At 27.4% G+C, this 15,472-nt stretch overlaps 1 protein-coding gene across 2 annotated transcripts; it reads right to left on the bottom strand.

The window, feature by feature from the left end:
* Window positions 1-13,356: 13,356 nt before the first annotated feature.
* LOC124811844 (KS1 protein-like) lies at window positions 13,357-15,043 on the bottom strand. Of its 2 annotated transcripts, none has more exons than XM_065790499.1 (4): window positions 14,941-15,043; window positions 14,699-14,846; window positions 13,856-14,104; window positions 13,357-13,614 (listed from the first exon to the last, which is right to left on the bottom strand). In XM_065790499.1, exons 2-4 carry the CDS (start codon window positions 14,805-14,807, stop codon window positions 13,439-13,441), a joined length of 534 nt encoding a protein of 177 aa, XP_065646571.1. In that variant the 5' UTR covers window positions 14,808-14,846; window positions 14,941-15,043; the 3' UTR covers window positions 13,357-13,438. The 2 variants fall into 2 exon arrangements, with proteins under 2 accessions (XP_065646571.1, XP_065646572.1); XM_065790500.1 differs by having other exon boundaries at window positions 13,856-14,101.
* Window positions 15,044-15,472: the final 429 nt, after the last annotated feature.

The following is a 15,472-nucleotide window of genomic DNA, read 5'->3' as shown; positions in this document are numbered from 1 at the left end:
ATATTCATGTTTGCATTGACACTGTGCTTAGACAGCGTCAATGAAATCGATATGAAATCGCACAATGGAATTTGTCTAACACTGCTACGGAGAAGAAGAAGAATTATTTTTAAATCATTAGAAAAATAGCGTTAGTATTGATTTTAAGGTTTACTATTTTTGTTTTCAACAACAAAAAAGTTTTATTTACATTTGAGTAAAATGAAGTGTGGTTTTGACACATCTTTAAAAAAACGCATTTTTTTTAGCCATTTTTTTGACAAACTAAGTTTGGTATGCAATAATTCAATGCGTTTACTAATAATAGTTATATATCATATACTGATGAAGAATATAATTAGTTATCTAATATTATTGATAGATAATTTTGTTTTTGGGGCTCAACCGTCAATGTTACCTCTATACGGGGCAACGTTGACAGTAGTATGTTTTATGCCGTAAATGTTAAACTTACATCATGAGGGGTAACATTATCTTTTTAGCTGTGACAAACTAAATTTAGTATGCATTAATTCAATGCGTTTACTAATAATAATTATATTTCATAAACTGATGAAGAATTAAATTAGTTATCTAATATTATTGATAGATAATTAATTTTGTTTTTGCGGCTCAACTGCCAGTGTTACCTCTATACGGGGTATACCTCTATTGGTGCGAGTAGAAATCATTTTTAATATATATTCGCACCAATTTACATTTTCGTTTTAAAAATTCGCAGTATTAAAAGTTGTAAAATTACAACGGAAATGTAATGTTATATATTATTTTTTGAAAGATATCAATTAGCTTTAGTTCTGATTGTGTCTACTTAAAAATATTAAAAGGAACGTTAAGTCATGATTAAAATCTTTTCTCTAAGAATTGTCAAACCAATAAGCTCTACCTAACATTAATGACTCCATATTTGTTTACAACGAAATCCCGCAGCAATTTTTAGTGTTTGATTTAATTTCAGAAACAGCAAGATAATTTTTTTACATTTTTAGGTTTTGACGTTTTGTTCTTACTAATATTATTGTGCAACATTATTGGGTGTAGATTTTACCTGTTTGCAAGTGTCGGTTTTTAGATCTGTTGTTATTTAATGTAATGGTACAAATTTTTTTTAGAATAACTCTTTTAATTTGGGTTTTGATTTGTTTGATTCCATTTCATTTAATTGTGAAAGATTCATCATATGTAAGACATTCTGCCACTATTTGCTTGATTCTTGGCCATGCGTTGACTTAAGCATTTCTGTCACTGTTACCCCAAAACTGAAATATGCGCTTAAAAAGAAAATGCTACATAAAAAAAGCTTAATGGCGTTGCATTTAGAAACAACATCATAAAAAGCAAATGTAAAATCATATTGTAGTATGGCTTTACTTTTTTTTGGACTTAAGTTTTTCCACAACAAATAAATGAGAAATTAGTTCAAATTATGCCCTCCATTTGGCGTTAATATTTACACTTATTATTATGAGGATAAAAATAGTTATATTTGTTCATTTAACATCTGACTACAACATTGTTAAAATAATTTAATCTAACACATGTAAAAGTAAGCGTGTGCTATCTTACTCTGATAATTTTGCTTGTAGTAGCTTCAGGGCTTAGTTATTCAATGTATTTTCTCTTCGTTTATAAACACAAAATTCCGTAATGAAACATTCGAAACTTTAAATTTATTTTTAATATAAACATTTTTGCAAAAATTTTATCTTAATTTTTTTTGTTAGAATATTTGAATAAAAATAACTATTTATTGTAAACCTAACGTCGATGTCTTAGACGCTGTTGTCTAGACATTTGGATCCTTCCGGTGCTTAAAGTAAAAAGGGACTTTAATAACAATGGTGTAATATTTGCAATTATCGGGATATCGCACAAGTTCCGGAAATAATAGAAAAATATGATTTCGGATAAAACTGCCAAAAAATAATGCGTTGGATAATAGATGTCAATAATCATTTTTTCAAAAATAACCGATAGTCACAAACCAGAAAAATAGCGTTTTTAAATAACAAGAAAATCAGTTTAAAAATTTCAAAAGTTCGAAAAGTGAATTATAACTATGAGTGGCAACAATTGTTTATTTTGTATATCTCAGAAAAAGAAAAGAATACATGCTGTTATGGCTGAAAAAAAAAAACTTTTTAAAACTCAACTATTGTCTACCTAAACACTAAACGTTGTTTAGTGTTCAGGTAGGCAAAAGATTTTGAAGTATGTACCAGCAATCATTAGTATTAGGCAACTTCAAGTACTCATAGCCTCCAGACATAGTTTTTACAAAATAAAAGAATTTAAGGTCTACTATTTGCTATCTTATTTAAAAATAAGTTTGAAAATCAACATAATTAAACCGTTTTAAGTATGCCGTTTTTGTAGATTGGCAAAGAAATACGCATGCGCATTTAAAAAAAGTAAACTTCAACATAGCTAAAACATTCCAATGGTTTTTTTTGCATTTAGTTAATGTTTTAAAGCTAAAATGATAATCCTATCTAATCTAACTTTTTTTTTTTGTTAACTGTCCAACTAAACCGAAAAAGTTGCAACATTTAAAAATATATTTTTTTACATATGTTTCACTAACATAAGTTCATCAAGTTATTTTGCTTTTACGTTAAACTGATCGTCTTTATAAAACCCAAACATGTTATAGTTTTATAGTCTATTAAATGTACTCCCGTTTTAAGGTATTGATATTTTTTGAAAGTTGAAAACCGCCAAAAAACACTTATTTATGGTGGTTTAACTCCATGACTGAAAAACAAAGTCAGAATGTTATATGTTCGATATCCACCATTTTAGGTTTTGAGAAAAAATTGGTTCAAAAAAGTAACTTTTGTAAACAGCATATAAAAAGATTTATATTATTTTTACTTTTATCTGCGACTTTTTTACTATTGAATTAAGTTTCAATCCGATAGAAAAACACAATCATTAGGTGCATATTGTTAATCAATTTTTTATGCGATCAGTAAATCAATTTTTTATAAATGACTGATTTACGAATTTATTTATTCATAAATTGGATATAAAAAAAAGATAGCTCTTGTCTTGCTCTCTGCATGAAAAGGATTTAATTTTATAAAGTAAGAACAACAACGCCTAAAATAAACACTTTATAAGCCTAACTTTATAAGCCTTTTGCATGGCTTATTTTGATTAAAAGACTTATTATTAATAAAGAAAAAACAAATGATAAATACTTTTTGTTATTTTTCCCCTTCCGTTAGCCTTAATATGATTCTTGCTTGCATTTTCTCTGACAGCAGCAAAAAAGAAAAAAAAAGAATTACTGTTTATAAATAAAAGCAACAACCGTTAACTTAACTTTTTTTTTCTGTTTTTAAATTAAAAATAACCTTTTATAGAGAATTAGCTACATAAAAAGTTTTGAATAAACTAGGTTACGATCAAAAAGAATTTAACAAGTTACAATTGATTTTTATTTAATGTCATTTAACTTTGCAACCCTGCATTAGTAAAAACTTTTTAATTTGTATTATATATTATGTTTTTATAAACGTTAATAATAAAGTTAATAATAAATAAAGTTAGTAATGAAATATTACTTAATATATTATTTATATTATTCTAAATTACTGAAGTAGGGTAGAGTCTACTTCATGAGTAGAGTGGGGCATATCGGGACAGTGGGGCATAACAGAACAGCGATAGTAAGAATTTTTCATTACAAAGATAATTCATCCAAAATGGGATAAAATCCAGTTTTAGTTACAAGTAAAAAGAAACTTAGAATATGAAAAGCTGCTGATAAATATGGCATATTTAAATTTCCTCTATATTGGCATATTGTAATAAGCCTGCTCGTCAAAAAGGCTGCCAAAGAGTTTCAGAATATTTTTTGTGTAATTTATGTGATCGATAACTTTTTTTATCTTAAATTTAGTAGTAGTTATCAATTTAATAATTTATACTTGTTCTGCCATACTAAAATTTTGGAACAATTTTTTTTCCTTAAGAGTATTTTATAATATAATACAAACACTTTTTTATTTTAGTTGTTAATTTTTTTTTTTTTTTTTTTTGTAGTGTGTGGGTGTATGGGCAAGTAACTTGTATGGCTATGTTACTCTTTTGAGACTTTAATGTCAAACATGTTTAATGGTAAAATGCTTTTATTTTTTTCTCATTTCTTATCCACTTGCAAAATGTCGAAATTTTGCTTGTCTAGAGTTTCGTTACTTTGGTTGTTAAAGCTTATTTTTTAATTATTGTAATTTTACAAGTTATAATTTTATTCAAAGTTATTACACTTTGTAACACTGCATTAGTAAAAACATGAGAGTTTATACTTAATTTTCATACTTTTCAGAAACCAAATTATTTAGTTTTGATAAGATGGATCCAGCTTTTTTTGGAATTTGAGTAACGTAAACTCCAGGTAAGTTCTAATTTCCTAAATTGTGTATGCTTATATTGCAAACAAAATTTAAAATTGTCTGCAAAAGCAGACTCAGCTCTATAGGAAGCATCATTATTTACTAACATGGACCAAAAGTCAATTTTATAAAGAACTTTGGTAAAACAAGAGAAAGGAAAGCATGAAAAAGTACACAGACAAATAATTCAAAATAAAATTTTATGAGAAGATTTAATGACTTTTTTTTTCCGAATTTCGATCTTACCCGAAAGTAAGTAGAATAACAACCATGGCAACAACGATTCATTCGTTATTTTAACGTTGACCCAACTAAGTTTGCAGCTTTGGGCGTTTCTTCACACACATTTCATCTGCAATCTAAAAGCTTACAGCTATTTTTAGAAATTACAAAGGTTTTTGTAAATTGGTAATATATAAAACATATACGTTCATTTCAAATTCCATGGCACCTAACAACGTGATATATTAACATTTCTATATTTTCAAAACTTTTAAAACTTATGCTAGGGATGGCTTTTTTACTTTTTTCTACTTACACGAGTAAGTTAAGTTTAATCAAAAAGTAAATTACTTAAGTAAATTAAAACGCTTTTTGTAAATTTACATTTCCGTAGTAGTAATTCATCTTTTTGAAAGACTTTTCTTTATAAATGTATGCTTTTTTACTTTCAAATGTTTTGTAAGAGAAGTCACATGAAAAAGCTGTTTATTTTTACATTAAAAAGTTCATTACTTTTGAATATTACATTACATAATATAAAAGTTCTTTACACTGTAATTTACATTTACATATAAAAGTAACAAATTAAAAAAAAGTTTATCAAAAAAACTTGCATATGAAAGCAAATTACATAAAAGTAATTTGCCATTAAATGTAAATTAAATTTACAAATAAAATATCTTTTAAGTTGGAATTTTTAATTTTAAAATTAATAGTAAATCTTCATTGAAAATAAACTATATAAAATAAAACTAAAATTACATAAGCTTACATTTAATATAACTTGTAAAGTAAATTAAAAGTAATTTATATAAAGTAAATTTACTTATATTCTACAATAACTTTGACAGGATTTTGTATTGATTGAGTGTTTCAGCAACTAAATATTTATTTGTAATAGTTTTATTTTCAATGTTTAGATTTATTGGAAGACTATTTCCATCAGTTTTTTTCTTGATAACTACTGCCTTAATAATGTTCCAAGTAGTTTTTAGATCATTTTTAAGTATTATTAAATGCTCAGTTTAGTAATATTTCTTTGACTTTTTAATAACCATCTCAAAAACACGTTTATATATTTAGTAATTAGTTTCATTCTTGAAAGTTTTTTTTTTTGAGAAACTTATTATATAACCGTTGCTTTTTTTTTTTTGACGACTTTATAATTCCGGCGTTATCCATGGATTTTATGGATTTTTTTTTCACACATTTTGTAACTACAGGAAAAGCCGTATTGTAAAGTTGTTGTAATTATTTAATTAACTTATCGTATGCCTTATCTGTGTGTTCAATATCAGGGAGGTCATCCCAATTTAAGTCTGATAAAAGAGTATTGAAATTTTTCATGGATTTTTCATTTATATTTCGCGTATTTTTTTTAACTTTTTGTGCATCGATGTTATCACATTTTTGTGAGATAAGAATTACAGGAAAGTAATCCGAAATTTCGCATTTAAATATTCCTGTTTTGATTTTTGATTTGAATTTATTGGTGATTATTTGATCTATAATTGTTGCGCTTTCTCTATTTATTCTTGTGGGTTTATTAATTAGTGGAATATAGCCTTTCTGATATATGACGTTAAAGAAATTATTTATATTTGTATTTAAATGACTCATGTTAAGGTCAAGGTTAAAATCACCTACTAAATAAATACTTTTATTTTTGCCTAAAATATTTTTAATAATGTTTTTAATATGATTTTCGAACTGTATTGAGCCGGAAGGTGGTCTGTATAAAACGTGGATGATAATGTTTTTTGTGGCTTTATTTATTATTTCCACACATAGTGATTCACAATCATTAGTGGTTGAGCACAAGTCTTTTCTTAGCTTGTATGATAAAGAATTACTTATAAATACACACTAACCCTCTCCTTTCTTCCCAGATCCTCTAAATCGATGAATCACTTTATAAATTGGTAGCTGAAAATTTGTATTTGTCTCGATATATTCATCAGTACACCATGTCTTGCTGAGACTAATCATTTTAAAACTAAACTTAACCTCGCATAAAAATTGTTTAAATAATTCAAAACTTTTTGAATAACTCCTAATATTTAAATGCAAAATTGAAAATGAATTTGCATCTAATATTAGAAAGCTTATGGGGAAAATCTTCGTTTAAGTAAATCTTTGTACCTTTTAGCCTATATGGTTCTTTTAGAATTTTTGCTTTATCATTGTATCTAAATAACTTCATTACAACTGTTTTGGAGAATTATTCTTTTCTGACTCCAGTGCGATGAGCTCTTTTGATTTCTATTCCATTTAGTTCCAACTTCTTTAATATAAATAATTTAGCTTTATTCTCAGTTTCATTCCATGTTTCTTTCAGACTTTCTAGTAATCCGTCTATTCTTAAATTATTTCTCCTCGATCAATCTTCAAATATTTTTAGCTTTTTATTTATATTTTGTGATGTGATGTTTTCCTTTTCTACTCGCTCGTTGTTTTGTTTGAGGGTAGTTGCGGTTTTTTTTTGTCAAAAACTGAAAAATTAAGCTCAACTTTATGTCTTCCATATCTTTTACTATTATCTTTATTTTGTTTGCAATTTCTTTAGGGTTTTCTTCTAATTTGTCAAGTCCCTCGTTAATTATTTTTGTATTTGTGCTTAAAACATTTGCAAATCAGAGCCGACGACACCAGAATGCCCGGGGGGAGAGGATCTGGAGGGCACGTGCCCCCTCTTACTTTTTTTCTGTAGGATTTTTTTTTTTTAAAGGAATATTTTACATATAGAGGACTTTTTTTAAAAATTCACGGTTGTGCCCTTTCACTTTGAAACCCATGTCGTAGGCCCATCAAATAACTGTTTTGTTGTTTAAGCATTGTTTCCATTACTTTTCTATATTCCAAAAACATTTCCCTTACTACTACTTTGCACAATCATGTTTTGTGTCATGGAATTACTATCAATAGTCCGTCGACTGTAGAATAAAGCAGCAGCTCAAATCCAAAAAAATTTAAACCATGGGCAGTTATTTACAAAATACGAGCCTTAAAGAAACTAGAGCTAACCTAGCTACTGATGGTGTTTCAATTAATATGATAACTAACAACAAATTTATTTGCTCATTTAATTAACTTAGAGAAAATCATCTTCCTAAAAGTCCAACATATGTGATAAAGTAAACCCATCAAGATTTTTTTGATAAAAAGGAAATAATAAAACAAGAAATTATCGAAAAAATTCAAACGGGACATATATTCAGCTTAACGCATTATAATTACACATTTTTGAGGCACAGAATGCTGATCGGTGTCAACCTGCATGAAAGCGAATGCAAGAAAATCTATAAAACTGGCCTCATTAGGATTCATGGTTCTTATCCAGCTGATAGTTTAACATAAAATATTTAGGATCACTTGAATTCGTTTGGTGTCTTTATGAAAAGAGTTGTAGTAGGTTCTACTCAAGATGGTGCAGCAATCTACAAAAAGGTCATGCAATTAACGGACATAGTTGATCAGTTTTGCTTTAATTATGCAACTCATCTTGATGTATGCGACACGTTATACAAGAAAAATAAAGACACAAACGTAACAATTCCCAAGGAAACGAACAGTAATTCAGAAGCGAATGAACATGGAGTTTACAATGATAGCTACAGTTTTGAATCAGTAAACAATGAGATTAATGTTGACCACCCTGGGATTTTAATAAATGCACAAAAGGTTGTGAAATTCATATAAATGTCATCAGTTCGTAATCAATTTTTTCAGAAGAAAGTTACTGAGGAATTTGGTAAAGAAATCATCTGGATGTTCGTCATCGTTTGAATTCACTTTTTTTTCATTGACTGCACCTTTATTGCATTGACTCCATCTTTATTGCATTCAAATTTAAAAAAGCGCGTTGATGAAAGAATTACCGAAAATGTAATGCAGTTATTAAGGTGCCTAAAAGATCCTTTAGTTGTTTCCATTAAAAAATACTTTAAATTTTGCTGGAAAGCTTGCTTTCAGGCTTATTAGATTTAATTCTAATGATGAGGAACCAATACTATCTAAAGCAACATGTACATCATTGGAAAATGAATAAACTTAATATCTTTTATTATTTAACAAGTAAAACCGAAAACAACGGTTAACCGCGGGGTTTTTTTTAAAAAATACCTTAATGATTAAGGTATTTTTTGTTTGTATCGACCTTTATGAAAGTATACTTAATTAAAATAATATCACAAAATGGAAATAGATTTAAGATCTATGTTAGATTTTATCTTTATTTATTGGTGTTTAACTAATTATTAACAATTTTTACAGTGGATTTATATTCCTAATAATGTGTATGAAATTGAATTATTTATTAAACATACAAAGAACTATAAAAGTAATTTAGTTTTGATAAGAAATTATGGAATATACTAAAATGTAATATTGGTAAAAAAAAAAAATTCTTGTAGTTATACATTTTTGTTTGTTTGTTATTAATATTACATTTTAGTGTATTATGCTTATTATTACATTTTGATATATTTTACTATTTTTCTCTGATCAACTGAAGATGGAAATGGTCTTTATAGCTCATTATCTTTAATTTAAAATGACAGCAATGGTACATAAAATATTCTGAGATAACTGACGTCAATTGGATTAATTAAAAACATAAATTTTTACTCAAGGTATGATTATTTTTGTAGTTATTTTAATCAACATGGATCTGAATATTCTCAGCTTTCTAATTTGTTTTTTATCGCTGTTTTGTTTAAATGCTCAGACTGCTTTCCAACAATGTACGGAAATATGATTTTTTAACTTCTGTTAAAGAAGCGTATTTAATTTGCTTTGTTAAACATTTTGTTCTTTCTTTTGCCTAATAGCATTATCTAATATTACAAAGCAACCTATTGAATCTATCTATCCTGAAATTGGTTTTTAAAGTATCAGAGTTCTTTTAATACCCTTGTAAAGCTTCCCATCCAAAAACTAAATTGTTTAATTAATATTTTGTGGTGCAATTTAGATAAATCAAAAAACAAAAGTGTTTTATGTTTTAAGCTAAATCGTTTTGTAGCGCTGTTTAAAGATCTTCCCAAAAAACGTCCAGCTGTTATTATGAGTGATACAAGTTTACTTAGTTTCAAAAAAATAAAAGCTTTTGAGTCTAGTTTTCCACCTAAAGGTAACAAAATACGAAAACCAATACAGTCCAAATTAATCTTTCCTTCTGTTTCTTAGAACGTTTCAGATATAGATAAGTATGGTATTTGTGAATAAACAGTTAAAGCTGAAGTAATTATCTCAAAATACCCAAACAACAGCGATTAAAACACTCTTGAATCTAATGTTCAACAAAAGAAAAGCAATTTTGTTGACATTAGTTTACTAAATACAGATCAGTTAGCATCTTATACAAACTATGATGCTTCGTCATCCTATCTATATGGAGAAAAATTAATATCATGAACTATTTTCTCTAGTTAATATTGTCTGGGTTTCAGATAAGTGCTTCTGATTTCCTTTAAAAGGAAAAAGCAAAAAAAGACATTTTTTGCTAAAATGGTTAGATGATTTTTCTTGGCTTTGTTACTCTAAAATTAAAGACTTATTGAAATATTGATATTGAAATATATAAGAAATATTGTCTTACATGTACCCTTTTTGGGACAAGTTTAACAAACAAATATGCATTATGTAAATTGTTTAAAGAACCATTTAACACTAGATGTAATGCTGTAAAAATTGTCTACGATGATAAAAAACTGTTAACGGGTTACACATCAAGTCCTTGCATTGTTATAAGATGCTTTTACCTAGAGCTAACAATAACACTTATCCTATTAAATTTTCTCTAGATATTCCTAGGAAACAACGTTTAGAAGAAAACAAAAAAGAGCTTGAATCAATTATAAAGACTATAATATTTTCATGTCAAAATGATATGTCTTTACGAGGTCATAGAGACTATAAAAAATATCAAGGAGATATTGGAGAATCTTCACAAACTACAGGGCTGGGTAATTTTATTGAGCTTTTAAACTTTAAAGTTGCTGCAGGTGATTTAATTCTAAAGGAGCATCTTCTTTATACCCTAAAAAATTCCACATAGCTTTCAAAGCCCATTTAAAACAAGTTTATTGAGTGTTGTGAAAATGCAATTGGAGAGATTTTATTAAATAATATTAAAAAAAAAGGTACTTCTCCATTATTGCTGAAAAGGTATCAGACTGTGCAAAGATAGAACAACTTTCTATTGTCATACGTTATGTTGACTTAAACGGTAATATTAAGAAGTTTTTTTACGCTTTTTTGAAAGCAAAACAGGAACAAGTGGTCTAAACATAGCTACCAACATACTTAAAATTTTGAAAGAATTTGGCTTAGAAATAAGATAATACAGAGGCCAGTCAGCAGTTATGCAGTTATGATCACCAGTCAGCAGTTATGATGAGCTGCTTCAATGTCAGGTGAATACAAAGGTGTTTCATTTCTTATACAAATGTTTATCTTAAGGCATTATTTGTCCACTGTGCCTCACCCAAACTTAATTTAGTTGTTAGGAAAAGTTGCCAAATCCAGCAAGTAAAAAGTTTGCTTGAGCAAGTTAAAGACATAACTTATTTTTTTAACTTTTCTCCCAAAAAAAGTATTTGCTTAAAAAAATACCTTCTTCCTGTTCAGGCAAATCTTATTGACAAATGTCAAACTCGGTGGGTACAAAAGCTTTTCGGGCTTGATGTGTTTTTTGATAATTATTTTGCAGTTTTTCCTGCTTTTGAAGAAATGGAAGACAATAATTTAAAAAAGTACAATAAAGAGACATCTTCAAAAGTATCTTCTTTTATGAAGTTATTGACAAATTTTTCTTTTATCGTTTCTTTTAGTTTTAACTAAACAACTAATGGATTACTTTTATGGAATTTCTATCACCCTTCAAAGTAAATCTTTTGATATTGATTACGATTGGCCCAAGTTTTAGGAGACGATGTCAAGAATTCTTTTGGTAGATTGAGAGTGTCAAACAATTTTATTGAGCATTGTGTAACAAAGTTAGCTACAGAAAATTTAGAGAATGTAGAAATTTTGTTTGGAGCAAGTCTTCTATTGTCACCTGGTAATGGTTTTTTTAGTAAGGCATTTACAATTTCCATTTTTTCTTAAACAGAAACTTCATCACTGAATAATGGAAGAGCAGCTACATCTAAACTTAAATAATATAAATGAAGTTTAATTTTTTTTTTTTTTTTTTTTTTTTTGCATTTGTTGCGACTTTGCTGTCAACTTGAAAATAGTTCTCGATTACTTATAAAAACAGTTGTTTTTTGAAACCAAGTATCAGAAGAAAAAAATTTTTAACGGTCCACAGTTTAATGAAAATTAGTCCAAAAGTCACATAGAAACATCAGAGACAAACTCATACTAATCTTATACTTTAATTATTAAAAAAAGTACACAAATAATCATTAGTCTGTTTGGTCCATATTTAGTTAGAGACTTGAAGTATAATTTATTTAAATAAAAGAAATTTTTTTAAAATAAATTATACTTAAAGCCTCTAACTAAATATGGACCAATTAAGCTATGAAACTTGGTTACTTAAATATATATTTTAGTATAGACTGAACCTAACGTAAAATTATTCCAGTGTACACGACTCTCAGTTTTGTTAGTCGCGTGAATCATTTGCGCTGGATTGATTTTGGCAAAAATGAACGCTGTATATTTCTCAATCAAAAAGAGGAAAAAATTACTTTTTATTTCTGCTAGATAACTTAAGAGAAATGTTTGCTAAAAACATTAAATCATTTGCATAAGTGAAACTAAGATGCTAAACCAAAGTTAAATAAAAAATGAAATTAACAATATCTAACAGTAACCTTAACAATTCCCGACTCTAGGTAGACACCTTAATACGAGTTATTTAAAATTGTTAATATTGTTAATAATATGAATTCATAATGTTTATGATATTATGAATTCACGATAGCGCAGACAACTTTTTTTGTCCTGATTTTTTTAAGTTGAAAAGTCATTGTTATATTTGAAGCGTTTTAAAATTCTTTCGCGAAAGATGAACGATAAAAAAAAAACGTCATCCGCACGTAAACTAATTAAACCCGAAGTTTACGGCGACTAGCCTTAAACCATCTGAGTTCCAAGTTTAATTGTTTACATTAAAAAACATTATTAGCAATGCAAAATTTTTTGAAATTACATATTATTTTTACTGTATTTGTTTCCTTCTTTTTTTTTTTGTCAAAAAAATAAAAACTTTGGCGTTAAAGGGCGCCGAAGTATGTATTTGCCATGAGCACCAAAATCCTTGCTACAACTCTGATTACATCACACTTACATCAAATCTATTTAAATTGTTAATTAAAACATGCATATCAATATTTTAGTTAAAAAAATCAGGTCAATGATGTCACAGCTACAGTTACTTGGGTGATGAAAAAAAAGTGTTATATTCAGAAGGATGGACAGCCGTTGAAAAAACATTCAATTTGATGGGCCCCTTTTCGAGGATACCACCAATATGTATTTAACTATGATTATAATATCTAGATGAGATCATAATGAAATTAGAATTTATAATAATATAATATCCCATTAATCTCGTGTGTTTGCAAGGAATTTAAGTATTTTACGTTTAACGTAAGCAAACATTTGAATTTATTTGCGCTTTTAAAAATTAATCAGATTTTACCGAATGATTTAAGTATTGGGTATATTGAAAACTCCATCTTGCGTTTATAACGCAGAACTACAATAAAAACACAATCACTAAAAAAATAGACATGATATTAAAAAACGAAGGGATTTTTACAAAAGCAAAATAACTAAAAAATCAGAAGTTGATTTTCTTTTTAAAGTTTGCTTCTTTTAACTTTAAGGTTTTTGTGATTTGCGCCTCTTTTATTCTGTTGCTTTTTTTGGCTGTTCTTTTTTGCAGTCATTGATCGTTTAGAATTTTTCTTTGCATGTTTTGACACTGTTTTCTTTGAAATTTTCTTCTTACTTTCTTTTTTCATTTTGTTTTCTTCTGATAAAAATAAAATATTGAAATTGTTTAGAAGGTATAAAAACAATGGTTTGATAATAATTGACATTCAAAATAATAATTATTAGATAATAATAAATATATAAAAACTAGGTGCTTTGAATAAATAACTAAAAAAGCCTAAAAATTTTGTTACTCAAAACATTGACATAATAATTACGTGAAGGTCTAATATAAATCAAGTCGCTCAAATAAATAAGAACATAAATTTTTATAAACTTACTTTTCTTTTTCTTATCTTCATTCTCGCAATCATTATCATCTTCATCGCATTCTTCTTCTTCATCATCATCGTCATCATCATCATCGTCATCATCATCATCGTCATCATCATCATCGTCATCATCATCATCGTCGTCGTCGTCATCATCATCATCATCGTCATCATCATCATCATCATCATCGTCGTCATCGTCATCATCATCATCATCATCTCCATCGCTACGTTTCTTCAATTCAGTTTTAGTTTCTGCTGTTGAAGGTATTAAGATTAACAACATTATATTACATTGCAAACAAAACGATAAAGTTACGTTAATGAAAAGTTTTGCTTTTAAATGATACTGCTTACAAAAATAGAAATAATATTTTATGGGTTAAGTTAAAAACAACTTTTCATTATTGTTTTTTCATGTATTACTTTTATTCGCAGCAACAAAATATGTTACCAAAAGTTTTTGAAATCCATCTTACACGTTAATTGTGTTTTGACATAATACATAATAACGGATAACATGTAGCATTATTGTTTTAAACACCTGATCAAAATATCTATTTTTAATCTATACTTTTTTTAGTTTGTTCCAAAAATATAATTGACAGGGTACATTGGTCAAGTACTCTTATGCAAAATATTTTAACAAAAAAGTCACAAGAACTTTATTAGTGTATTCTGTTGTACGTCACAAATAAATATTATCTGTTCCAGTTTATTACAGTAAACTAATTAATAACTTTGCACATTGCCCAGAAAAGCCCTTATTAGTTATAAAGCGAGTGTACACAGTAACATTTATTAGCATCAGTTAAATGAGTGTTTTTCTGCTAATAAGCAGAAACATTTTACCTGCAACTTGTTTTTTGGCTGTTGATTCGTGACTTTTAGGTACATTTTTTTCAATACTCATGCTGTACACGCAAACCAACATCATTAATACCACAATGATTAGCTTCATTTTTGCTTTGAATTACTTCTAATCAGAATAAAATAAACTCTAAAAAAAGTAGATAATCAAGAATTACATCGGAATACTTAAGTAAATAAAAACTTTCAGTTAATAAAAAACAGAAAACCTTAAAATGTCATACCTGAATCTTGAATGTAATACAATTAAATGTGATGATGCTGTGTAGAAATACCATGTTATTTATATGCTTTCGGTGTCTTTGAACCAAATAGGTCACTTTAGAGATGTATTATAGACAGGATATAAAAAATATATAACGTAGCAGGCAACTATTATTTCATTAGCCCTTAAATTCAATTTAAAATTTTATCTCAATTTACTGCTTTTTAATTTTGTTATTTTTTTTTATGCTTTGATAAGGAATTTTACAAAAGATTTAAGCTTTTATTTACGCTTAAACATCAAAATATACAGGGAAGCGTTTAGTGGATTAAATAGTAAAAATTGAAGCTTATAACTGACTAAATCCAGTTACGTATGAAATAAATTTTCATTATTTTGTTCAGCAAAATAGATAACTTTCTATTACTTCACACCAGTAGGCAAATAACAAGTTGTACCCGATGCTTAAACTAAAACTTATTTTCAATATTTTGTAACTGCAACTTTTGAAAATAATTACAGCTTAAGAAATAAAAGTCTGAAAGTTTTGT

The sequence above is a fragment of the Hydra vulgaris genome, chromosome 02 (genome assembly GCF_038396675.1).
Source record: "Hydra vulgaris chromosome 02, alternate assembly HydraT2T_AEP".
NCBI lineage: Eukaryota > Metazoa > Cnidaria > Hydrozoa > Anthoathecata > Hydridae > Hydra > Hydra vulgaris.
Note: the sequence above shows the minus strand (reverse complement) of the source record. Positions and strands in the feature narration are given on the sequence as shown.